The 27,638-nt window shown below is 39.9% G+C and overlaps 1 protein-coding gene across 4 annotated transcripts in view; it reads left to right on the forward strand.

Moving 5' to 3' along the window:
• Positions 1-18,730, forward strand: part of ZNF608 (zinc finger protein 608) — an 82,362-nt gene extending 63,632 nt beyond the window's left edge. For 3 of the 4 annotated variants that reach the window (XM_077171264.1, XM_077171265.1, XM_077171263.1), the window contains exons 4-10: positions 9,303-9,390; positions 9,864-12,315; positions 14,080-14,497; positions 15,041-15,213; positions 16,122-16,275; positions 17,524-17,605; positions 18,595-18,730. In XM_077171264.1, coding sequence (XP_077027379.1) covers positions 9,303-9,390; positions 9,864-12,315; positions 14,080-14,497; positions 15,041-15,213; positions 16,122-16,275; positions 17,524-17,605; positions 18,595-18,601 — 3,374 coding nt within the window. In that variant the 3' untranslated portion in view covers positions 18,602-18,730. Of the gene's footprint in view, positions 1-9,302; positions 9,391-9,863; positions 12,316-14,079; positions 14,498-15,040; positions 15,214-16,121; positions 16,276-17,523; positions 17,610-18,594 lie in introns of those variants that run through there. The other variant, XM_054652312.2, reaches the window with a different exon arrangement.
• Positions 18,731-27,638: the final 8,908 nt, after the last annotated feature.

The following is a 27,638-nucleotide window of genomic DNA, read 5'->3' on the forward strand; positions in this document are numbered from 1 at the left end:
AAGGTTTATAGGTGCATTTTGGCATCTGTTGCTTGCTTGGGATTTACTCATCAAGTTCCTACAGTAGCAGAGTTCAGAGCTGGGAGACAAACATCTGCTGAGATGCCCTAATACTTGCCTTAGAAAGAAAAAAAAAGGTCTGAGCTCCTTAAGAGGTTTTGGGGGTTTTGTCAGAATTTTTTTTTTTAATAGATATACACACACATGCATACACACATAAATTTATACCAGCTTCCCCATTTCTGCAGCTGTTTCTCAACAGTCTGCTGATGAAAACAGTATTTCTGTGGTCTGGTGTCTGAGAAGAAGAATGGAAATGAGGCAGATAATTCTTAAAAGGAACTCCTGAATGCTTGTCTGGGTGAGAAAAAATTGTTTTGGTTTTCTCTTTTTTTGGCCCTACTTCTTGTACTGAAACAATAGCTCTTTCCACCATGCTCCAGACTTGTTTTGCTTTGCTATTTACTTGCTCTTAAGGGAGAAAGAGTTTGGGAGAGAAGTAAGTAGCTGAAGAGTTCCTGTAATTAATATAAAGTGCAGGAAGCAAGTGTGACAGATTAGTTGAAAAGCCCTGTATTCTGTTGCTTATCTCAAGTGACATATGGTCCTGGAGTATGAGCAAAGGCAGTGGATTGTGGGGCTTCTTTTTCTTTTGCTCCACAAGAAGTCAGAAGAGTGTCCATGTGTTCAACAGGCCAGCAACATAGGAGCTGAAATAACACTCCTTGAGAAGTGAGTGGGAAGCTCAGGGGATTACAGAACAGCATTTCCTTCTTCTAAAATTGAGACTGTGACACTTTTCAATGTCAGGCTATGTGAATCACAGTTATGATTACTGAAGTAAAAAAGAAAAAAAGATCTGCTAGAAATGGAATACTTTATTTCTGAAACAGATACAGTTTTCTTCAGAACACACAGATGTTAAATTATTTTCAAATTGCATTTTTAGTATCAGCTGAAATAAAGTAAGACTGCAGTTTTATTCTCAAGCTGCAGTGAAACAGTGAAGTTGTTCAGTTACTCTGGCCAAAGAAAAGGTAAGGGCTGCACAAAAACTAGCTCTTTAGTTGTACTCCAGAGGTCAGAAGCCTATGGTTAGTTTATAATAACATTAAGTGCACATTTTCTTGTAAATACTGCAGTCATGTGGTCTGACATTCAAGAGGTTTAACAGCATTTTATCCAAAAGTTTTCCTAATCCTGCCAAATTCTAATCACTTTGATAAAAATCTGGCAGGAGAAAATTATGTCGATTGCTGTGGCTTCATAGTTTTCAAAATCACCACTCTAAGTAGCTCATATTTTAGTAGAACTATTTAGTTGTCGATAAATCAACAAGCCATTTGGGACCCAACCTGATGTAATTTCTGGGGTACTACCCAGTTTTCCTTGAGACTTTTATTGGTCTTTTAATGAGTGTGAAATTTAGCCTTATATTTGATTAGGACCATTCATATTTCTTTTGGCTTTCGATTTGTATTTAGATCTTGGTCACTGGTTATTTGTTAGACAGACCAGCTTTAGAAGAAATATATGCACTGAAAAAAAATGTAACAGTTATCATTATCACTAGTAAGGGACATGAGCTCTTAGATTAGATGCTGTCCTGTCTTCCAGAGCTAACCTGCCCCCAGCATTTCAGTTATGGCTTTGTCCAGAGAAACTGTCATTTCAGCTAACCTCAGCTACATGTCTTCCTAACATGATGGGGTTTTTTTATACTAAAGCCAGAAAAGGGTAATGTTGCTAGGGAGGTAGGAAAAAGAAATGAAACCAGAGCTTCTTTTAGCTGCCCGTTCAACTGAATATTGACCAGCTGTCTTCATGAGAAAGAAATAGATGGTGGTGAATAAGCTAGAGTCTAGTTTTCCAAGAAGTTCAATGATTTTCCCAAATCAATACAGCCCATGAGGCTTCAGAACAAAGGATGTGGGAGACATGACAGTGATGGAAGTAGCTTGTGTTCTTTTGTGTATTAAGCACATGGGCTCATGGGGAAACAGGATTTCTTCAGTTATTGGAGTGTATATTCTTTTATATGCACTGGGATAAACTTCTAGATTAAGAAAATCTATTACAGTAATTATTAGGTGGGATTAAAAAGTTGTCTGCTTGATGGCCCAGCTCCATGTTTCCAAGAGCTACTCCTTACTGTATAATTGCTGCTTCTTTTTTGAATGCAAATGGGAGTATGTAATGCCAGTCCAGGAAACAGGTTCTATAAAAGAGCTATTTTTAAACAAAGGTGGTAGTTCCTACTTTCAATATTACCTTTATTTTACCAATGACTTCATAATGAAAAGAAAAGAAAGGGGATGACATTCAAATAAAGTATCCATGAAATGTAGGTTGTCATTACTCAGAACTTACTGGAAATCACACAGATATGATCTTACTCTGTTAGGCTGTTGCAGAAGATACTGTAGTTTGTAGTCCAGCTTTAGCCACCAGCAAGGCAACATTAACTAAAATAGCAGAGTTTAGCCTCTCAGCCCTCTAACCTTTAAACTTGCTATGCTTTCATAAAGTACAGAATGCAGAATTAACGCCACTGCTAAACGCCTCAGTGGTTTATGACAACACCAGCAGTATTTCATTATGCTTCCTTTCCTTGATGCTATCCAATCTTCTCGTCTTCATTGCTGTACAGTATTTGTTCAGATAAAGTCCAGTGCCCAGGATGACTAATTGCAGATCTGTGCTCCAGATGGTCTGATTACAGGATGTGGTTTAAGTGACTTTTCAAACATTCTGTGCTGCAATAGGGCTCTTGGGAAAAAAAAAAAAAAAAGGCCCAAAAATCCCACCAGCAAACCAAAACAAAAAAAGCGCAAACCCACCAGTCTTGCATTTCCAGGCCACCTGACAATCATTACATCCTCAAGCTGGCTGATGTTGATGCCAGTTACATGTGCACCTGTTGTAGATGTAGTTAAGTTCTTGTGCCATGCTAGACAGAGAGTGTGATTAAAGTAGTATATAAACTGTACAACTCCCAGATCAGCATTCAGTCTATAAGACATGGCTTCATACAGAGATCGTTTACTGATCATTTTAGATTACTTTCTGGATGGAAGCAATCAGGGAGGAATAAGCCATTTGCATTGCAAGTCTAATATAAAAATTGCTCTGTGTTTTTTATGCCTGGTTGAATTGCAGGTGTATATGTGGATGTGGGATTGATGATGATATGATGGATATGATGGTTGTGAGGCAAATGAGTTGTACTGCTTTTACTAAGCCAGTGGCAACAAAAAGTCTTGAGATAATACTAAGAATATAGATTTTCATCTTGCAGCTTTTTGCATTTCATATATTTTAGCTATTGTTATGGAGTGATGTCAAATAGTTCTGGGTGGGACCAAAAAAATTGCAATGCCAGATTTGGAATAAAACACGTTTAATTGGTGGGGGTGGTGTACTCACTGATGACAGATATGCCATGGTTTGGCTATCCCAGGCATGTATGTATTATTTGTACTTGACATGGCAGGGACAAGAGGCAAATCAAATTTGACTTGCAAACATATTTGTGGATTCACTAATCATGAAGATACAAGGAATTGATTATGCTGTAGTGTTACAAGTAATACTTGTAACAGTAATCAAGTAATGATGTGATGCTTCGCTATACCAGGATTGCATCTCAACCTTGAAGAACTACTACGCCACAGAGATTTTTGCTACAAGAATTTATCATATTAACCTTTTAAAGAAGTAATCTTACTAAAATAATTCTGGAAAGTGTAGTCTACTTTAGAGATCTTCCTCTGGCATCAGGAAAAATTGTTTTAAAATGATACTCAGGATAGTAAAGGTAGTAGGCAGAACTTAATTTTGGAATTTTGACAACAGAGGCTTCCACTTATGTTTAAGGGTAAGTGACTTATGTGACTCTTAAAATATATGTGACTTTTTAAATATACATGACTTCTGATGACTGAAAAGTAGACAAATCATTCCTAGTTTTGAAAGATCATATAAATATTCTTCAACAAAGAAGTGTTCAGAAAGACTTTGTGCAGATCTGGTTTCTCCAGAATTTTACAGATGCTTTCGGCCAGATTGTCTACTAAGAGCAGAGGGAGCAGCTCCTTTTGCAAAAATGAAGGCTTACCCTCTCAGATAACTGGTTTGCTGAGTTTTCTGGTGAAATAATCACTTTGCACTAAACCAGGATTTTGTAGCATTTGCTGGGATCTGAACACAAAAGTAGCCTATGCTGTAAAAATTAAGTCAGGCTTTCCAATCTGATTAATTGAGTAGTGCCTACTTGTATTGGAATTTGAACATGTTTGTTTTCTAAAGCCAGTATTTTTAAAAGCTGGGGCCTGCATTTAAGGTAGTGATGTGATAATTTGATTCCTCATCACATGAGCTCATTTTCAAAGTTTTGGATACAAACATAAACATTCTTGGCTTATGATCATTGCAGAAAACTGAGTCAAGAAGACAAAGAAATCAGTATTATTTTTTAGACTAGGTACTTCAGGGTTTTTTTGTCTTTAAATGAAGGAATGTCTGCAAGAGTGTAGATGTGTCTGCTAAACGTGCAGTGCCAGAGTAATCCATATGAACAATACCCTTACTTGGTACTGAAAATGCCTTTGATTCTGATGTTTTTATGTCAAAATAGCACATCTGCATTTCTTAGCAACAGGGTTATTTACTTCATTTCCAACTTGTGATGACATATTTCATTCTACAAGATATAGTTAATAGTAAATAGCAAGTTTTGGTTCTGGCCTTTGTTAGGCAGTCACTGAAAAGCAGGCAGAAGGAATAGGAGAAGAAAAGATACATCATATCCGTAGAACTCATAAAAAGTGAGGTTTTTGCTGTAGATTTCTGAAATTACATTCTTACATGCTACTTTAGTGACATGTGACTTTTCATTCCATAAGAAAATTCAAGTAGAAATTGTCGCAGTTGTTTTGTACGTTATCTATCAGAAGTGCTTATATAAAATGGCTTTGTATTCCTATAGGCATGCATTAGTTTTTCCTGCCTGAAAATTTTTGCCATTAATGTTGTGGTTATGATTATGATGAGTAAAGAAAAAGAGCTCATAATGGTACACATACTGTGAAGGAAAACAGCAAAATACAGAATCTTGTCTTGTTCCTAAAAGGCTGACAACATTTGATCTTAAAGGAGGAGCTTCTATTGACGGTGGTGGGCAGATGACATCCTGGGTGTGCCGTTGTCATACATTAATGCTTTTGCATATGATCCTGCCTTGCCTAATAATGGATTTTGGCAGAAAAACTACAGTAGGTGAACTCTAAAACTTCTGGGTAACATTACCCCATTTTCTTACATTATAACACCATTTTGTAATTCCCACACATAAAACATTCTGTACTTACTGTGTTTACTCTTTAATGATAAAGAGTAGCATGGGTGGTAACTTTAGAACATTTAATTCTCATATTCTTTTTTTGCTTTAATGTAGGACATATGACACGGAAGGCTGCAGAAAGTATTGTTAATTTCAGATATACTGTAACTGTGAATAGTTATATAGTTTGCAAATGGAATGATCAACCAAATTAAACCAAGAAATTTATATCCGTATTTTGGGGAGATAAGTTTTTCTTTGCTACATTTAATTCTTGTGAACTGTGCTCTAGTAATTGGTCAAACTCTTTAAGATGACACCCCTAGTTTCTCAAAGAAGCATTTGTGTGTAGTACATATTCACTGGTTTTTGATCCAACCTCACAGGAACAGAATTAGATATTTGCCTAAGTTTCCTCCTGAATTAGAATCTTAGAGAGTCCAAATGTCCTCAGGTACATTTCATTACAAGCACCTGATTTTTTCTTTTTTTCCCATTCTTCAGTAAGGGGTATTTTAAAAAGTTTAGCCTCTTGGGCTTTTTATAAGGTGAAAATGCATCTCTTGTTTCAGATAGTATGAAACCTGTGGGTTCCTCAGACTGTCTTTGCATTTTCTCTCTTGTTCAGGCAATGTTAAATAGGTTATTGCTACATTATATGTAGTCTGATGTAATAGGAAGTCTCATTACAGGAACTGCTTATGATTTGGCACAGCCCCCAAGAGGTTTGGTCCTGTGTGTGGTGTGTTCCTTCACAAGATGAAGGGGTTACATGAGCACACAGGTGCACAGAGAGGAGCTGGAATGACCCAGAGAAGGGCTACTGCATCCCTGAGTGCATGGCCAGTGTACTCAGAGGTGATCCTGGCAGTGAGCCAGGCACTGCTCTAGCCCCTGGGACACAGCAGGCTCAGCAGAGGTTCTTGCTTTGAGCTTGAACGCTGTGCCATGACAAACAGCACACCCTGATTTAGAAGAATAATCCCTTCTCTTCAGCACTGCATTGAGTACATTGTGTGGATTACCAGCTCAGTCATCTCCATTTTCATGTTCTGGTGCTTTGGCCTAATAAGCCTCTCCCAGTTGCACATTTCCTTAGATCCCTACCTCCCATGTTACTTATATTCTCCTCACCCATTTCTGTGATAATCTTAGAAGAGTAAACGAGTTACCTTCCCTGCCAGTTCTGTGGAGTCTTTTGTGTGGCTGAGCAATGTGCTGTCATTAAGGAAAGGAAATGTATTCCTTTCCACAGCTAACACAACATGGAGATTAATATTCTCTCCTACTTGCACGGGACCTTTGCTAAGCCTAACAAATTTAATGAGATGCTATATGTAGCAGATTTAAGGGAGGAGCTTACTTGTGTTTGCTTTTGAAATTCTGATTTTCTTACATGGGAAGGTCATTTAAATGTCTTCGTAGAATTATTGAAATATGTATTGATTTCAGGGACTTTCATTATTTTCACTATTCTATGCCTTCTACCTTGCCTTCTTTTCTGTCAATAGGTAACAAACTATCCCTAGGTCTGGTACATAAATAAATTAATAAAGTGCACATAGAGATAGGCAAGATTACAAATATCAAGGAAGATAGGTGAGAATAAACCTTTATTAAGACATCCCCCCAAAAAAACCCAAAACAAAACAAACCAACCACCCCCTTAAAAAAAAAAAAAAAATCCAAACTCAAAAAATCCCCACAAAGTAACAATTACTTTTAAAAAAAAGGATAAAAATGAACTAGCTGGGGGAGAATAAATGACAAAATTAGTTCTTCAGTAATATTCCATGGGTTGTCAGAGAACTCTCTTTGCTTGGTACTTTTAGGAGACTGGACAAATGCTGCTATGTGGGGTTGAGGGATCAACTGTGCTGCTTGCAGATAGATGGGCTGCCTGCCATAATACAGTTTACCAGGGGAAAATACTCAAGATTTTCACTTGGACCCTTACAGAGTCACAGATGACAAGCTGTTATAGTGGAAGAAAGGCATCAAGGCTGCCAGAGAAACACCTATTCAATCTCTTTTCTCTAGGTTGTGAATGGAAGTGGGAACATAGAGCTGCTCATTGTGAGAAATCCCATTTCTACCAACAGATATTTCCTCTTGGATGTACTGGGTGGTTCTCCTCTTCCTCCTCCTCCTCCCTGGACCCCAGCACTTCCTGGCTGCCTCCATGCCTATGCAAGAGGCAACATAAAGCAGCCTTGGTGTCTTTGCAGGCTGCTTAGTTTGCATAGGTCATAAAAATACAGCATGGCCTTTTAACCCTGATCACAGAATCACAGAATCAGTTAGGCTTGGAAGGATGTCTGAGATCATCGAGTCCAACCTATGACCCAACACTGCCCTGTCAAGTAGACCATGGGACTAAGTGCCACATCAAGTCTCTCCTAAACATCTTCACCATGGTCCCTCTAGGACCTGACTGACACTGGCTGGAAGTGCAGTTTGTCTTTCATGCTTCAGACCAGTTCATTCCAGTGTGCAAAATTCTAGTTGCCTAATTGCAGTGAAAAACCATATGGGGGATAAATTTCAAATCTGTTTCAGAGAATTTTCAAGGAAATCCCTTCTTCCTTGGTACCTCTGCTAACAACATTTAAAATACTTCCCTGCTGCTAAAAGACCCCTGAGGAAATATGCTGCTGCTTGTATGTTAACTTCGCCTCAGTGCAGCAGAGAGGGATGGTTTTATTGCAAAATTAGAAATTGCACTGGTAAGACAAAGCAAAAAGATGGGCTGGAAACATTCTGGCACAATGCCACAATCATTTCTATTACAGAGACGCTGCAGATAGAATAAGGGAAGTGCAGAGGAAAAACAAGGCTGTCAGCTGCGAGTTGGTGTCTTCACGCCTCTCATAAATTGGGAACATTTTGTACTGTGCCTTTCTTTGTTAGATAAAATGTATTTCTTATTTCACTGTGTGTTCTAATGAGAAGAGATGTCTGGCTCAATAATACTACCTTCTGTTTATCTGTGGCGGTTAATGAATTAAAGGGGTCATTATGCTGGCTAGTCCATAAACATGATGATAAATTATGTGAAGAAGCGTTTGAGGGCAACCTGAAAACATTTGAATGACATCCCCTACATTTATTTTCTTGTTACTTACAATAACCTTATCATTCAAAAATTTTACAGGGATAATTCAAATAAAACAAAATTAGAATTCTGCTTTAGGCAGGCAAATTTGCATTTAATAAAAGTCATAAGTGGAAAATCAATTAAATTACAGTAGGTTTTTTGAAGGATCCCTTTTCCTATATAAATATATATTGCAATTACTCCTACCTTAACTGTGGTATGGTTGAAGTTTCACATCTAGCTCTCACTCTCCACAGAAGCAAAAGCAAGGCAAATAATACATTTTTTGATCTATATCTGCTGAACAAAACTTGCAGTGCATACGTGTATATGTTTGTGTGTTTGGATATGAGTAATTTCAAGTAAATAGAAGCATCATTATCATATTGTTCAAAGCAAAGCAGATTATTCTTCTCAGTCACCTTCTGATTTAAACACTGTAACTGGTGCTTAGTTTATGCTGGCTGGCTGCCAAGTGAAAGCAATTATGTGCAATAATAGCAAAATTAAGAGGTGAGTGTTGCTGTTTTACAGCAGGACATGGCAAAACCCATTTCCTTCTGTCAGCTGTATCTTGATTACACACACACCGTCACACAGGCAAGCTGTCTTGCACACAGACACATGGGTGCACTAATTCTTGTTCTTTGTCATTTGCAGTCTTTCCTGTGGGTTTTAACTTGAGGTCACTGAAACCAGAAAAGAGGAAGAATATAGACCAGAGTGTTTGAAAGCAAATGAGAATTAATGTCTTACTTTGTAAAGAAAGGACAGGAAAAAGAAAAAAAAAATGTGCAAAACAAAAAGCCTATCCCAGTTATTGTTCTTATGTGTGATAATACTTTATTTTTTGCTCACTGACAGGTGTCCTGGTGGTAAATGTTACATGGAGGAACAAGACTTACGTGGGAACACTGTTGGACTGCACAAAGCATGACTGGGCCCCTCCGAGGTAGGCAAACATTCTGAGACTATTTTTTCTCTGCTGTGTTTTAACCCCCAGTCTCAGGCAAGAGACCATACAGAGATTAATAAAGCACAACTGGTTATAATTGAAAACATGCACAAGTGAATTAACTAGTTCTGTCTTCCAGAGTGAAACGTGGGGTGGAAGCTCTTCTTTATTTTACTTTTGTATTTTTGAGAGGGAAGAGGAAATACATGGGATTCAGTCAGAGAGCAGTTAATTTCAAAATGCATTTCTTTAAGTTAGGAAAATGTTTTGCTCCATTTTTCTCACCAGGTGGATATGTCCTTACCATTTTTGTCGTTTTTTAATGACTTTGCCTTTGACACTGTAACATTCTCACTTGTCAGAAGGACATCTTTCCTTTAACATGTGTGAAGGTTCTCTTACGGGACATGGTAGTGGTTGTTATTTTTTCAGTTCATGGCTCCTGCTGATGGAATCTATTGTTTGTACAGGTTTTGTGAATCACCAACAAGTGACCTGGAAATGCGCGGAGGACGGGGCAGGGGAAAGCGGGCAAGGTCCGCTGCAGCTGCGGCTGTACCTGGGAACGATGCGAGTTTCGCAGAGTCCCGAGGACTTCAGAATAAAAATCGAGGTGGTGCCAATGGGAAGGGGAGGAGGGGCAGCCTTAACTCAAGTGGGCGCAGAACACCCCCAAACTGTGCCATGGATGAAGTCAAAGCCAGCCCCTCGTCCACAAACAAGAGGAAAACTAAGCCTCCTATGGAGCTGGATTTGAACTCCAGTTCAGAGGACAATAAGTCTGGAAAACGCATTCGTACTAACTCTAGAAGCACTCCCACCACCCCACAGGGGAAACCTGAGACTACTTTTTTGGACCAAGGCTGCTCTTCCCCAGTGCTGATTGACTGTCCTCACCCCAACTGCAACAAGAAGTACAAGCACATTAATGGATTACGTTACCATCAGGCTCATGCACACTTAGACCCAGAAAACAAACTGGAGTTTGAGCCTGACAGTGAAGACAAAATTTCAGACTGTGAGGAAGCACTAAGTAATGTGGCACTTGAATGCAGTGAGCAAAGCACAAACTTGCCAGGCTTTGATCCACTAAAAGCACCGACATCTCCTTCCTCCATTGCTACCCCAGGGACCCCCAAGGGAAAGAGGGAACTGACCAGCAATGGCCCTGGTTCAGTTATCAGTTCCAAAACTGGCAAGAATTCTGGCAAAAAGAAGGGTCTGAACAGTGAATTGAACAGCCTTCCAGTAATTTCTAACATGGCAGCCACAATGGATAATTGCTCAGTAGCAGATGGCAATTTGCAAACCGAAATGCCGAAATTGGAGGCTGAAGGATTAATTGACAAGAAGAGTTTAGGTGATAAAGGCAAGAAATCAAACAATTGCAAAGTGGATAAAAACCTTTCCAAGCTGAAAACGGCCAGGCCCATTGCCCCAGCACCAGCACCAACTCCTCCCCAGTTAATAGCTATACCTACTACAGCCTTTACAACCACCACTACAGGGACAATACCAGGACTGCCCTCTCTAACAACTACTATTGTTCAGGCTACACCAAAGAGCCCTCCACTGAAACCCATTCAACCAAAGCCCACAATTATGGGAGAGCCAAGCACTGTAAACCCAGCTCTCACATCACTCAAAGACAAAAAGAAAAAGGAGAAGCGAAAGCTGAAGGACAAAGAAAGCAAAGAGACGGGCAGCCCTAAGATGGATTCTAAGCTGGGGAAGCTGGAGGACTCAAAAGGGTCTGGAAAAGACTTATCTGGACATTTTTTAAAGGACCATCTCAACAAGAATGAAGTGCTAGCTAATGGACTGTCAGAATCTCAAGAGAGCAGGATGGCAAGTATTAAGGCTGAAGCTGATAAAGTTTACACATTCACAGACAATGCGCCCAGCCCTTCCATAGGGAGTGCCTCCAGGATGGAATGCAGCACTTTGGTGAATGGACAATCTGCCATGGCCCCACTGCACGTGTTGACACAGAATGGCGCAGACAGCACGGCTGCTAAAACCAACAGCCCTGCTTACTCAGATATTTCTGATGCAGCTGATGATGGTGGCTCTGACAGCAGGTCAGAGGGCATGAGGTCAAAAGCCAGCTCTCCATCAGATATTATTTCTAATAAAGATGGTGTTGTAAAAGGACATTCTTCGACCACAGCACAATCAGCTCAAGCGAAAGAGTCTCATTCTCCCTATTACCATGGCTACGATCCTTACTATTCCCCAAGTTACTTGCACTCTGGACAGGTCAGTGCCCCAGCAGCCGGGAACAGCGGTACCCCACAGGGGCTGAAGATTAAAAAAGAGGCTGAGGAAGAGGCTGAAAAGAAAGAGAAGGCAGAATCGTCAGATGCCAAGAAAAGCGAAAGCACTTCCTCTAATTTGCAGCCACAACATCAGTCAGTAATAACTCAAAGACACCCTGCACTTGCTCAGTCACTTTATTATGGACAGTATGCCTATGGGCTCTATATGGACCAAAAGTCCTTAATGGCCTCCAACCCTGCTTACAGGCAGCAGTATGAAAAATACTATGAGGACCAGAGACTAGCAGAACAGAAAATGGCACAAAGTGGGAGGGACTGTGAAAGGAAGAATGACCCCCCCTTGAAAGAGATTGGGAAGGATGACAACAAGCAGAAGAATATTCCATCTGCCACTATTTCAAAGGCCCCTTCAACTCCAGAGTCCAGCAAAAATAACACTAAAATAGGGTCATCAGTTCCTAACAAAGGTGAGGAGACAAGCAAATCACAGATCCTTTCCAATCACCAGCAGCAGCTTCAGTCTGACACTTTCAAAGCCAAACAAATGGAAAACCACCAGCTTATAAAGGAGGCTGTGGAGATGAAATCTGTTATGGACTCAATGAAGCAAACAGGAGTAGATCCAACCACAAGATTTAAACAGGTGAGATCACAGGAAATGGAACAAGAGTGTTTTGGTTTATCTTTTAAGTCGTGGTATTTACTTTCTGCTACATTCTTCTACCTCTGCAGCCAAACAAGCTCCACCATCATTTTTTCATGCTGGATTGTATTGTAGTCTGTGAATAGACCAATAAACCTTCCAGTTGAGCTGTTTGAAAATTACAAAAAAAAAAAAAAAAATTAAAAGTCTAGTAAGGTGGTGACAGAGCACAGGCTTACGACCTGAACAGACTATTTTAAATTATATGCATGAATAAAGTAGAATTAGATTTCTCTTTTAGATGTAAATGGTAAGCAGTTTGCTTAGTTCAGAAATGAGAAATTTCAAGCAAAATAAGCAGCTTTCATTGTGAGAGGACTTAAAGTAGATTTGAAACATGGTTTGAAGTGTTTCTTTTTTTTGTTAAATAACAGTTGGCATTTACTAAAGATGGGTGAGCTGGTTCTTTGAAGAGTTGGCTTAAAGCACAGCTCTTTATCTTAACCCAAGGTGACCTTTCTGAAGCAGTTAAGTTCCCCTTCTTTCCTCAACCAACCTCAAGCCCCTACAGACCTACACAATGGATGAAATCCTCTCTCCATTGAAGTCAGTGATAGTTTTGCCATTGACTTCAGTGGGACCAGAATTTTATCCAGTGGCTTCATGCTGACCCTCGTAGATGTCACATTGCCTTCATTTGAGGCAATGCAACTGTCTCCGTGCTCTGAACTAGAGCCTCAATGCTTGATACTTTCATGTTCTGGCGTATGGTACATCCCAGACTTCACCCTTACAGGCTGTCTTTCAATGTACAGTGGGATCAGGGGAGTGGGAGTAGAGAGCTCTAAAGGAAGTGGGATGGTACAGTCCTAAGTAGGAGAAGATTTCTGCTGATTCAAGTGAGTATTTGAACCACACTGTCCAAGCGTTTAGTTGCGTGCTTATATTTCTGTGGCATGTACCATAAATGTATGTCATTTGGAGAAAATGTTGACAATTAGCTCTTGCATATCCTGTACCAGAAAAAGAAGTCTTCCCGTTACTTCTCCGTAGCAATTTGGTGTAGTGTTATGAAGATCTCCCCTCTCCAGTTCTGTAACATGTTTATAAACTGGTCTGTGTAATACATTATTTTTGGAAGTATTTACGGTGCCCAGTACATGTTCTTTAAACCATGTGATCCTGATCCAATAAATACTTGCTTACCTGTAATTTTACAAACTTAAAATAAGATTGTCAGCTGAAAAAGTCTGCTTTAATGTTTGACTTCCACTGATTCCTGGATGTTTGTAATACCAGAGGTAGCATTAAAATCTTGCCAGCTAGATCAGCTTTTCATGTGCATTGTTCCAGGTATTCAAAGTATTCTGGCATATCATTAGCCAGCTCTAATTTTGTGGTTCACAGATACTTTTTGCTCTCTAGTGGGAAAAGTCTCTCTGTGGGCTTTAATTAAAATGTTTTATGAATAACATAGTCTCAGAACTTCATTACATTGCACATGTATTTCATGATTAAACTAGTTAAAGGCATGAAGAAGGATATAAGATGAAGCAATTGAATTAAATTTTGATAATAGACTCTTGCTCCTTCATGGGAATATTGGTTTGACTTTGAGCTCAAGGCACTCTGTGGCAAACAAACCTCTCCTCTATGTAATGGGGATATGGTATTAAAAATACATTAACTGAAATGTGGGGAATATCAATAACAAACTTAGTTCTACATCTAAGTTCAGGACAATTTTTTTCTCCTCTTTATTAGGACCCAGATTCACGAACATGGCATCATTATGTCTATCAACCCAAATACCTTGATCAGCAAAAACCAGAAGAACTTGATCGTGAGAAAAAGTTAAAAGAAGACAGCCCTAGAAAAACACCTAACAAGGAAAGTTCCCTGCCTAACCTTCCTGTCTCATTAGCAAGCATTAAAGAGGAGCCCAAAGAGGTCAAGCGTTCTGATTCTCAATCAGTGGATGAGAGCAAGATAAAAAACGATGATCAAAAGACTCCTGTAAATTGGAAGGACTCTCGGGGTGCTAGAGTAGCAGTTTCCTCACCAATGAGTCAGCATCAGTCATACATCCAGTACTTGCATGCTTACCCGTATCCGCAGATGTACGATCCCAACCATCCAGCCTATCGTGCAGTCTCTCCTGTCCTAATGCACAGCTATCCTGGTATGTATTCCAAAACCTGCCTTGTGTGCTAGTTAAGATTTGCATCCTCAGGTTCAGTAAAGCCTGCATTTTAATATTTCTGTTAGTAGCTAGGCTAAATTAGAAGCTTCATGGATGACGTTGTGTTGCTTGTGCTTCCTCTGGGGAATGTTCTGTAGATGAAACTGGTTTAATACAAGATGTTCCTTTTATGAACTCTCAAGTTTCTCAACACTTGACAGTCTGCTGTTGCTGTTAGACTGACAGATAGTTTATTGCCTATAAAAATATTCTAAGCACTTACTGTCAGAACCATTATAGTTACTATTCCTTTTACTTAAATAGGACCCATAAATGTCTGAAATGGTTATCAGCTCAACCCTCTTTATAACCTCCATTCATCAGGGCAAATTAGGTGATGAAATTGAAGAGCAGTCATGCCATTTGGTAGTCATGTGATCTACTTTTGACGTAATTGTCAGTTCTGATATTGTCTCCTCCTACCTTGATATAATCAAAATGTAAAAACAGTAACTTGATGTGGTATTTATTGTTTACCCGCAGGGGCCTATCTCTCTCCAGGATTTCATTATCCAGTTTATGGGAAGATGTCAGGGAGAGAAGAGGCAGAAAAGGTCAATACCAGCCCGAGCATCAATGCAAAATCAACCACTGAGTCCAAAGCACTGGATTTGCTCCAGCAGCATGCCAACCAGTATCGCAGCAAGTCACCTGTTGTAAGGCTTTGTCTGTTCTTACTGGAGAGTGTCACATACAGGAAGGGATAGAGGAGGAGCATAACTGTGGGAAGCACACAAGCTGGCATCAAGCTATGAGTGCATGATTCTTCTTTATAGTACAGCTTATAATAAAAGCAGTTTATAGTCAGAATGCTTGTGTGGCATAAACTGGAAGTAACACATCTAACACAGTTCTGTGCTGAGGTTTCCTGTCTTGAATAGACTAATATAGAAATACAGATTCAGAGATACCTCCTGGTGCACAGTTTTTTGCAGTTAAACAGGAACCTCCTGTTCAGAAACATAATGAAATAAGGAGTTTGGCTATAGGATTTGATAATATCCCCTCCTTGTATTTGCTAAGAATTCACATCTTCCAAGTAGCTGATTACCATCCGCAATTTCTGAAGATTTACAAATGAGATTTACAAAGTTGGAACAATTACTGTTATTTCACTTTCAGATAAGTTGTTGCTGGTTTTAATTGTGAGCAAGTCATTGGCTCTCATTCTATTTTCTAAAAATAGTTTTTCTGCTATTCAGTCAGACTTGATCCCCAGAGAGCTTTAGAACATTGAGCATTTTCAGCAGCTCCCCTAGGTTGTTCAGGCATTGGCAAGCCAGCTGAGCTTCAGGGAGCCCTAAACCAGAAGTCACCATGGTGTCTTCAAGATGCAGTGTGTTGCCTCAAAATCTTCTGCCTTGGGAAATCTTCCATTATCCAGAAAGATTAGCCTGAGATTAGAATCAAGTGCAAATACTCCGGTAGAGATACTGCTTCAGAAAAAGTGAGCTTCAGTCATTTGTATTCAAAAAGCTTTTGACAGGTAGTAGCACATGGTTTTATTGTGATTTCATCCCTTTTAAAGTTCTCATGTCAGTTTTCTTTCACTTTCTGTTACTAGCCTGTGGAAAAATCACCAGCTGAGCGTGAGCGGGAAGCAGAGAGGGAGCGAGACCGCCATTCTCCTTTCAGCCAGCGGCATCTCCATACTCACCACCATACACACGTTGGAATGGGCTACCCCCTTATACCTGGACAGTATGACCCATTTCAAGGTGAGCAGAAAATTGTCAATGGGTAGGATAAGCTTGCCTCATGGAATTGTTGCCTTGACACTGGAAATTATGCCTATATGAAGCATTTTGAATAGAGATCGCACTGTTAGAAAAGAACTGCGTTACGTTTAGGGAGGAGGCTTGAAAATTCACAGCATGTACTAGCAATAGATTAATAGCTTCATGTCTGAGAAATACCAAGTTTTGTTTCCAAAACTGGGTGTCAGAGCATTATTAAAGATGTACCAGTTAGGCTGTCATCCACATGAATGTTTTGATTCCTCCTGCAAACTGATATTAACTGGCTGAAAGGCAGTAAAATATCCAAACCAAACAACCTCCTTTTTGTATAATTAGGGTTGTGTAAGCAATGGAGGAAGTGTAGCAAAGACAAAAGCTTTTTATACTGAACATATTTTATGTACAAGGCATTCCAGTCACAAGGGTTTGTGCTTGTTATAATTTGACTGTTTGAAAGAGGACTCTTTGTATTTTGGCAAATGCCGTGCACAAAGTTGCAGTCAGGGAAAAAGCAGCACAGTGAGATACAATTTATTCTCCCTAGGTTTTATACTGGTCTTTGAATGTTTTTTTCTCTAACCATGGATTCTAGCCGAATTAAAAGGAGGTTTCCTCCCAGGCAGCAAAATATGTGCTACCACAACTGGTGGCTAAATGACATTTCTTCTTTCCATTGACTTGGTGCCTCAGCATTTATTTTTCCTGTGTAAAAGTCTTGACATTTCTCAGTGTGATTCAGTGATTCCATATGCCTTTTGGGATGCCTTATGCTTGTTCAGTAGCAAAACTGTAAAAATGGTAAGTTATTATGAAAGTATTGTATCCTGAGCAGCTGGCATGTCGTTTCTATAATTCACTGTGACTTTTGATTCTTGTTGTTTCCTGATACCTATTATTTCTACTGAGCTTCCTATTCATGAACTCTCATACAACCCACTTAGCATCATGCAGTGTAGTGTTTGGAAAGGAATGCAGTGAGTAGAAATGCTGTAATTTCTTGTAGAATATCTATCAAAGACAGTTCTGTTTATTACAGAAAGGTATATTGATCATACTGGGCAGATTGTGTTAACAATGTTGCCTGCAATATTTCTTATTTATGTAGTGATAACCCCCCTACATTTTCTGCTTGTTTGCCTTAGAGATCCTTCCTACCATTACTCTGACCACAAAAATCCATTAAAACCAGAGGTACATCAACATTCCTTTGTTTCTTCTTTCTTGCAGGATTGACCTCTGCTGCCCTTGTTGCCACTCAGCAGGTGGCTGCACAGGCATCTGCATCTGGTATGTTTCCTGCACAAAGAAGGTAAATAGCCAATAAATTATATATTGTAGCATATATAATTTGTTACAAAGAGGAGAAAGTAAATCACAGATTTTTTTAGCCTGCTGGTGTGCATTTCCTTGTATGACGCAAGTTTTTAAAGTTGAGGAAAAACTTGGTAGTTTGGATTAATTGCAATTTTGTTCTCCTTGGAATGACATTTTGTCCTTGGTTGTGTTCTTTAATTGTAACATAGGTCATTAAGAAAGAACAAGTAGTCTGTCTTCTGAGATTTTCCACAGAGTGTGTTTTAAGCACTGCTATTGAGATAAAACAAGAGATTGTGAAATATAAGATCCAAATTTTTAATAAAATGAGTTTAAAATTAATGTTCAATTGGTTCCATGCATGACCAGAAGAACTTGGGATTTTATCTGTTCTGCAAGGCAGCCTGGCTTGCTGCTCTTGCTTTTAGGGAGTTTTGTCTGGGAGCCCATTAGAGATGGTTTTGTATTTAAGTTGCACACCCATGTCATACATTTATATGCCTAAAAGCCTCTCAGTTATTTACTAGGTTGTCAAGAGGAAAGCTACTGTATTATGATGGTTCCATATCAAGTGAAAATTCCAAAGCATCTTTTAACATTAGGGTTTCATTCACTGCCGCCATGTTATGACTCAGAGTTTAATGTATCAAGTAGAACCATGAAGTTCCATGTTAAGGGTGTCTGTCTGAAAGCTGATCCTAAAACAGGCAACCATTAGCTATAATTATTTGAGTAAGAAACGTTTGTAGCCCTGGAAGAGCTGATGGATGATAGGGAGCCAGAACACAGAAAAAAATCCTGACACAGGTTACTTCTCAGGAAGTTTTTTCTGGCAGGGGAGGGAAGAGGACCGGGCTTGCTGTCTTTTCTTCTTGGGTTTGAGAATACTTGTACAGATTTCATTTTATGGTGCATTCAATGTGCAGGAAAAAAAGTGTGAGGAAAGGATTCTGCTTACTAAAACCTTCTTTTTTCTCTTTTCAGAGAATGATGAATTTGGGGATGAACATTGTCATGTGACTGGATCACATGAGGAAGCGCTTTATTACAGACATCAGTTCCATGGTGTTAATTTGAAATGCCTTAATGGCAGGCAAAAACCAGTCATTTCATTTTTGTAAATTGCAGATTTTATCACAGAGTAACAAATGTTGCTGTAATTAGACTTCTGTTTTTTTATATATATATATGCGTATATATATATATACATATATATATAAAAATATATATATATTCTTTACTTTTTTTGTATCAGTACCAAGGCTCGCACACAGGGTCTGCTGCTAAGTTGCGAACCACACACTAAATGGAGATATGTACTTGTCATGGTTAGAAGGCGTTAACCGCAAAAGGCTGTTTGTTTCCTTTCTCTCCTTCTTCTTCTTCTTCTTCCTTTCCTTTTTCTTCTCTCTTTTTTCCTTTCTGATTGTAAATAAATAATGTTATGTATCAGTGTGCCTGAACCTTGCATACCCTTCTGGTATTTCCCACAAGCTCTCAGAGAGGCTAACTGTGATGACACTTTGGTACAATGTAGATGTCTATTTGGTGGTTCCTATTAAGATGCATCAGTGTAAAATGTTACTGTACTCACTGTTTCATTGTAATTGTGTATTGTGAAAAATATACCTTTGGAAGGCATGGGGATTCTAGTACCACAAAAACTGTGTTGTATATAATGTATAGATTTTAAATGGAGATAATGAGCATCTGTGAATAATGAAATGTCTTTTTTGATAATCTTGAATGGCAGATAACCTAATAGCCTGCATATGAGAAGACATCTGTGATTGTTCTATTACTTGAATAGTCCTGCAGTCTTTTTTTTAATGTTTACAATTACCCAGATTTAGAGGAGAGACTTTAATGCCATTACCTGTTTACTTGTTTTATGCTGTAACCTAGTTTATTTTATGTAAAACCTATATCAAATGCTTTCATTTTTTTACTTGCCTTAAATAATTTGGCAATCAGAATAATGAAAAAACTTTGATTTTTTAATTTTTTTTTTTTTATTTCTGGGTGTTCTTGAGCCACTTTGAAAGATGTGTCATAGCTGTAGATAGCAGAGGGTGCAGCAATAGCACAGCTCCTAGTTGTGCTCCTGCTGGGCCTGTGCCAGTGTCCTGTCCCAGCGGGCAATGCAGGGTCCAAGCCAGATGGCAGATGGACCTCTTTCTGTTGACCCTGATAGGCTCAAAAAAGGCCCATGGTAACACTTTTGATGGTATTAGTGGAACTGAAGTCTCTAATACCTGTTTTAGAGCAGCTCTGTATGCTATAAATTATAGGTAATTTTTTTCCTATTTTATCTGTATTGCCCTTCCCCCAAAAAATGAATAGATTCCTAAAAGCAGAGGACCTGTCAATTAAAAAAAAATTCCTTTGCTGTGTCTAACCTGCATTACCACAAGATAAGTATTTTATGTGGCTATACCACCTGTTTTGTTACAATGCAGTTAATACAGTACACAGTAACATGAAATCACTAATCATGATGTGAAAAAAATCAAATTTACTGGTCAGGTTTTTGAGGCTTTAATTTTTTTCTTTTTCTGCATATCCCAGTTACATTGATTGTCAAAACTGTTTTTCAAAGTTTTACTGGTTGTTTTTCTTTTGTGTTTGTTGGGGTTTTTTTTGACAGGGTGAATTACTGCAAGTTAAAGATTGTTCTTGGAGTTGGTTCCATTTCTTCTACCTTGTGAATACTTAATACAGAAGGATGAATTAAAGATTCCCAACAGACAAGCACACTTGGACTTTTATATTACTATGATGAATCTGCCATTAATATTGCTATAATTGTTTTATTTTTATAGGCATAAAATCAGTTCCCTTAGTGAATAGTTATAAGGTTTATTGATTTTTACTACACATCATTCATCTGTGGCTTACTATTATTGTCTTGTTCTGAACACATTCAGAAGTCTCACAGTGGTGACATACTACAAGTTAGCCTCATAAAAAAATGGGAAGGAAGGGGTGTTTTCTTTGAAAAAGGGGATATTGTGAATGCAGGGCTCTTGAAATAATAAATGCCTTATTACTTCTATAGTAAAGGCTCAGATGGCTTTTGTGTTGAAACATACCATTGACTTTTGTTTTTTTCCGCCTAAACCATTAATGCTACCACAGTAAAGTAGATCTTATAAATTCACACTATGGGTGATTTTTAGTGTGGTTTGAGTGTCATAAGTAACTGGAATGAATTATTCTGATTGATACAGAGTAAGCAACAGTTAAAATTACAGTTAATGTTATAGTTTTACTGTATGCTTGAAGTCTGTAAGAGTGGCTAACGTCTCTTGCCATGTGTTGTCTTCCTCCACTTAAGATTATTATGTCTTCCATCTGGCTTCACAGCCTTCTTTTTTGGTTTAACACTCGCCATGCTGACCTCCCTAAAGGCTGTGCCACAGTGAGTGTCACTCTCTGGTTCAGCACTCCTCAAAGGGTGCTCACCCACACATCTGAGCACTGATGTGCAGCTACCAGGGTCATTTCACCACTTTGCAAGCATGCAAAGGAAGAGCAAACTGAAGCAGTAATACAAGGAAGACAATTTATACACTGGGAACTAAGAGCTGCAGAGGCTGGTCACTGAACAGGGGCAGCAGAATCATCATGATACAGATACATTTGCACTCTGTTTTCGACAGGATGGGATTACACTTTTTGCTACCTCTAGCTGATCTCTACCACCCTGCCCTTCCAGCAGCAGCTAACAGTGACCTTGCTTCAGTCTTTCATCCAGATGTTGCTGGATGTCTTGCAAAGGTGAAGCAGGGCTTATGCAGTACACTCATTTGAGTTTCTAAGTCTGTCCATGTAAATGCAGCTAGAGAAATGAAAAGTCTGTCAGTACAAGCCCATCACACAGACTCAAAAACCCAGCCAGGGAGGTACTGCCTGTGATGCTTGCAGGGGGAGAAAAATGGATGTGAACATTAAAGGAGGGTGGGGTGCTTTCTGAGCTATCACATAGCTCTAGGGGCTGGAACAGCTCAGGGGTCTAACCAGCTGAGCTGGCTGGCTACCAGGACTAGCCTAGAGCAGGTGAAAATGGGGGCTAAGAGAAACATAATTTCAGTTTTGTAATTTTAGAATTCCCTGTGGCCTTGGGGAACACCTGAGAAGTCACAAAGCTAATTCTGTGCCACACATCCCCTCCTTGCTTTTGGTAGGTGCACTGGTTGGGCTTAACCATTTGGTCTTGAGTTACACTTGTCACTCTGCTGTCAGGACAAGGACTTCCAAAGGACATGAATTTAGAGAATCCTTGAATTCATCCTAAAACACACACATTGCTGATATTGGCATAAACAAAGGACTATAGCGCCCTTCTACAACTCTCCACCCTGGTTCTTCTCAGAGAACCAGTGAGGGTCAGGCAGGGAGTCTAATTCATATTTCATTCCTGGTATCAGAGTCTTGTCACTGTCACAACTGACAGAAGTGCTGTCCTCATGTTGCTGTCTCAAAATCTCACTCTAGTGTTTGCTTACCACTCTCTCCTTGTCTCGGTCCCTCTGCAAGCCTCTCAAGGACCCTGGGCCAGTCCCAAGTCGGCAGACACCGGGGAGGGTAGCCCCGACACGGCCGACAGCAGGGAGACACTCTCTGTGCCCCGAGGGTGCTGAGGGCACCTAGGCCGGTTGCCTTCGCTGCAGCAGAGACACCAGAGACATCGGTAGAAGAGAAAGGGCCGACTCCCAGCAGGGGATATTCCAAGGTTTTATTAAGGAGTTCCGAAGGAGCTCCTGCACCTCAGGGGGCCTCCTGCCGAGAGCCCCGGGAGATGTGCCAAGGTCACATTTAAAGGGAGGTGGAAACCAAAAGTAGATAACATTTTACCAACCAATGAGTGACCCTGAGGGATGGGTACTGGGGGATAGACATATAGGACAGCAGATGGGGCAAGGCTTGGGGGGCTGACCCCTGGCCTCTGGCTAATCACTCGATGACTTGGACCGAAACTTCTGGATGGGGGGGATGGGATGCTGAGTGATTGACAGAGAGCCAGGGTGGGGGTTTGGGGATGATCTCATCCTGGGAGAGGAATTACACAGGTAAAGGGAGGGGGGCACAGTCTGGGATAAACCATTTGGGAAAAATATGGGAATACAAAACAAAACTACTTCAAAGTATTACAAAATATAAAAACGCACTACAACATCTCCTCTTTGCTCCTCTCCCCTCTCTGTGCCACTTGCCAGCTTAACAAGCCCTCTTACATCCATCTGATACCATCAAAACTCTATTTGCACATATAAAAGCTTTCTGCATACATTTGTGAGCTTGACCCTTGATTAATTCTCTCTCTTTCCTTTTATCACAATTCGTCTGTTGACCTGCACCTTTATCTTAGACTGTGTTAATGTATCCTGCCTCTCTTTAGCCTACAGTGTTTGGGACAGAGAACATATTTCACTTCAGATTCATACCGTGCAGTTCATATTTATAGCTACCTCTTAATAACAGCAACAGCCCCTCACAGGTGATAGCACAAGATGCCATGAGTAGCTAGGACAGACCACTGGTTAACAAGGAGCCTAAGGTAACTGACAAAAAAGTTACAGTTACAGTTTTCAAAGATATTTTGAAACCATCCAATGACTCGAAATTGTGAATGATACGAAGCCCACATAGGAAGTCTGAGCCTTTATCTCCCTGAATCAGAGGGAACTGGAGACATACAGTCATTACTTAATATGCCAGCTTTGTTCTGCTTTAGAAAGAGAGCTCTAGTTTCACTTTTAGCACTTCATGTAGCTTCCCGCACTAAACACCCTATAGCATTACTGTGAACTACAGGTCTCTCTCGGGAAGTCTTCTTTTTTCTAGGTCAGTATTTCCTAAGTTCTCATAGCTTTAGCCTTTTTGCCAAGGTTGGCTTTTTTTTTTTTCCTCTTTTTTTTCCCTCTTTTTTGTCATTCTTTCTTTTTTCTTTTCTTTTGGAGGGGGTCGGATCTTAGTGTTACCAAGAAATACAAGAGGATTTTATTAAGGAGAGGAGACATCAGCTGAGGCTGTGTATGTTCCAGTGGTGGGGAGACAGACACCATTAAAATTCTTACACTGGCTGTTAGTAATTTCTGTGCAACATACACTAAATACAGCTTTCAACTTCAGTTGCAACTCTGAAATTTCTCATCTGGACTGATAAATTAGCAAACTTAAAGGTTTAGCAAAGGTAATTATTACTTGCAGCCTAGAAATATTTGTCATGAAGAAAACTTAATCTTCACCTTAACAAGATAGAAAAATGTTCTAGGGCTATGAAAGTGTAGATTTTGTTCCAAATGAATTCCAGCAGACCCAGCTGATACCTGTAATTCAGTTCCAGTAGCCTCACAGATGTTTCAGCAGTATTCCATGACCATTTTGAATGGTATAAAGATGCATGTTAATTAATTATATGATATCTATCATTTGAGTTCCCTGACAGTAGGACAGTGCTTGCTTACTGCTTTGGGCGGCAATGCTACAGGATTTCCTCATGAAACAGTGCAGCAATGCCTGATAAAAAGTAGAATTAGATCAGTAGGCAAAGGCTCTCTGAAAGCCTCTTTAAACCCTTAATACAGGAGACTAATTTTAAAGCATCCATCTTGACAAGGAAATGACTTCGGTTCTTTTAACTGTTTCCAAGGCCCTGAGGGTATTACCAAGCCTTGCTCTCCCTGCCCAGCCTCCCACGGAGCTCCCCGCCCCTTCTCAGTGGCCCAGGACTCCCATTTCAGTCCAGGCTGTTCATCTCTAGCTCAGGGATATGGATGCCTTGGGCTAGAGCTGTACCCTAGCAGTCTTTCCCCTTTGCTGGGGTCACTGAGGTGGTACCTGCCAGCCTCCAGGAGCCCCCAGTCCTGGCTACATCTTTAGAATGACTAAGAATGTGCAGTTTCTGCTCTTAAGGGATTTATGTTTAGGCTGTTTCTTACAGAATGCTATGTAGGGAAAGGTCTTCAGTAAGACCCCTGCTAATATTTTTTAAAATAGACAAATATAAGGTTAAAGAGGAATTTTGTCTTTATATGTTTCAAATGAAACAGTGGAAATGAGGTGTGGAATAAAAAGCCCCCGATTGAAGAGCCCCCTGCATAGTTAACAGCCACCATGAAAAAACAGTCCTTTTTTTTACCTTATTTTTTAATCCTTCTTTCCTCAACAGTATAAACTTTTATTTGAGAGTCTAAATGACACTAAAAATAACTTGAGGATACCAGGAGCATTTTTTTCCTCTCTCCTTCCAGCGAGAGTGACTGAAAGGGACAATTAGATGTAAAAGGAGCTGGCTCTTAATACATGTACTCTAACTGGGCACCTTCTGTATACAGAACATGTTTCTCATTAATGAGCTCCCTATTCAGCAGTGGTCAGCTCTGCTGCCTGCTTCAGCAAGCTGACTGCCTTCTTCCTTTGGGGCTCTGTTCCCCAGAAGAGAGTGGGAGGAACCACATCAAGGGCTACATGGACTGCAAAAGCAGTGGAAATTTCTGCTCTTCCTTTGCTTATAAAAGCCAGAGCAAGGCTTGCTTTTTATAATTTCCTTTTGTTCATATCTTTCCCCACTCCGTCACTAAGTCAGCTTAAGTATTTGCAGTGATGAGCCTCATCAAGCCACTGATTTTCAAGTAGAGCTCCAGACAGAAAAGGTCATTAAAATGTCAATGACAACATGTTCCATGCCGTGCATTGGAACATAACAATTTCATACCAAGCTTTGACACAAGTATCTGCAGCACTAATTCATTATCTTCATGATTGAAAAGAAGCTGATTTCCCTGAACAGAGAAATCACCAAATCCTTAGACTCCAAATGACTTGTGGCTTTCCTGAAACCAATTGACCACTTTCCTTTTGATCTGTCAGGAGTCTGTCCCCATGTTTGGATTTATTTCCCCAAAGAAAGTGTAGAAGAAACTGCTAGAGAAAGAAAACATTAAAAATAGCAAGACAGAGTCCAGTTCTTTATGCTAGAACAATTCTCATTAGGCTTAGGCAGACTCTTTTGCAACTCAGATAAGCATTTGGTCCCTTGAGGCAGAGCAAGTAATTGCTATTTGGTTTAGCTCCTTCCTACTTCCTTGAGTACATGCACATGTACTCTCTCAGATGCTCATGTACTCACTCTCCCTTTATTACAGGGTCACATATATATGCCATATGCCTGGTTTGATACCAGTTTGCTTAGGGGTTTCTTTTGTAGCCCATTGGCAATAAAATAGCTTTCCAATAGCAATGACTGCTCAGCTTTGGAGTTTTATATCTGCACTTCACATTAGATCACAAGTGTGATTTTAAAACCTGTCCTGCTTCTAAAAGGGTTAGTGAACATACACCAAAATCCAGTTGTATAAAAGGAGAGCAGGATATGTACATCAGTGTTTTGGCCTGGCAAATTATTCAATGTGCACCGAGAAAGGGGAGGGTACAATTAAATCTGGCCCTGATATGTAGGGAGGACAGGAGGTATTGACATAAAACGGACCTGGGAGAAAACTTCTGAGTCTGCTCTAAAGACTTTGGTGGTGTGCTCTGTAGTGAAATACAGGGCTTTGGAGAGTTGTGGGTCCAGCAAGGTCACCCAAGCAGCACAAGGAGCAGTGGTGTCACATAAGTCACTGAGCAGGTGAGTGCCCAGACACTGACACTACAAACTGCAGTGAGTCTTAGCAAAGAAAGCTCTGGCACTGGACAGGCAGACCTTCACTGTGGAGTTAACGCGGAGCAAATGCCCTTGGGGCAGATCTGACTGTTCTGAAGCTGTTGAGTTCTTGCTACATGCCAGCGGCTTATGAGCTGATGAGCTGCCCTCTCTGTGTGCTCTGCTTTCCTCGGTGGCACAGGCCTGCAGCATCAAGGGACAGGGTGTTTACTGTCTGAAGAGAGGTGAGTTACCCTAATACATCTGAGAAACTTACAGAGGATAAGATGGGATAAAGCATGGGTCAGTCTTAAAGTTCAAGCATGGCCTTGACAAAAAGTTGTCTTTAGAGAGCACTACACCTGTCTCATTACTGAGGTGCCACTCGCCTGGACAAAAGGCCATGAATTCTCCTGCTTTGGGCTGCTATACAGCAAGAATACACCTTTTCTGTCTGCCATCTGAAGGCAGGAGTAAATGATAAAGAGAACTTTATTGCAGAGTAGAAAATTATCAGTCAAGGGACTGTACGTGGCAAGCCAGAAGTGTGTCTCCAGTTACACTTCCTCTCATGGCAGTAAGGTGAAACCTTTGGTGCGATTCTCTTTCATTGCTTGTTACCAGTATCAATTCTTACATTCTTTTGGGCCCCGTTAAATGACAGTATTAAATTACTAGTCACCAGTGTAAAGGGCCCATGTCTCCTCATTAATAGGCTGATGTTTGTTTAAGAAGTCAGTTTGAGTATTTTTCACTGTAAGAAGGATATTTCCATCATGGGATATGTTGCTGTCCTTGCTTTTGTACTTCCTTTTGTTTTGGCTGCTCTAGTTTTAAATATTAGCACTTCAGTGTATAGCTTAGATGAGCTCAGCTGAATCTTCAGGATGCAGTATTTCATATGTTCCTAAGCTCCAAATTGGTACTATACTTTCATATTAAGTGCCCTATATATTTAATAATGTTTTACAGTCTTGTGGTTTTGTTCCTTGTTGTGGTTTTGTTTGTTTGTTTGTTTGTTTGCTTGTTTTAAACCTTGCTCAATTGAAAGAGGAAAAGAGGCTTGCAGGAATTCAGCTTTGACATTTTGGGGCCTTCCACCCCATTTTTTCAAAAGGACAAAATTAATTCCCAAATCATTCAGGATTCAGTAGGATTTGGTAGCTGACAGGGAAAGTAAATTTCAAAATTAAGTCATTGATTCAATGAAGACAACATTTATCAATAATATTATCACCACTCTGACTCATGCTAAGACTCATTTGACTAGTATTCAATGATCAGTAGGACATGAATTGAAAACCTTCTCAATTTTGAATCTGCAAGGCAAACAGAGGACAGGTTTCAGGACGCTTTATCAGGGTGACTAAAAGCAGTT

The sequence above is a fragment of the Agelaius phoeniceus genome, chromosome Z, assembly GCF_051311805.1.
Source record: "Agelaius phoeniceus isolate bAgePho1 chromosome Z, bAgePho1.hap1, whole genome shotgun sequence".
Lineage (NCBI taxonomy): Eukaryota > Metazoa > Chordata > Aves > Passeriformes > Icteridae > Agelaius > Agelaius phoeniceus.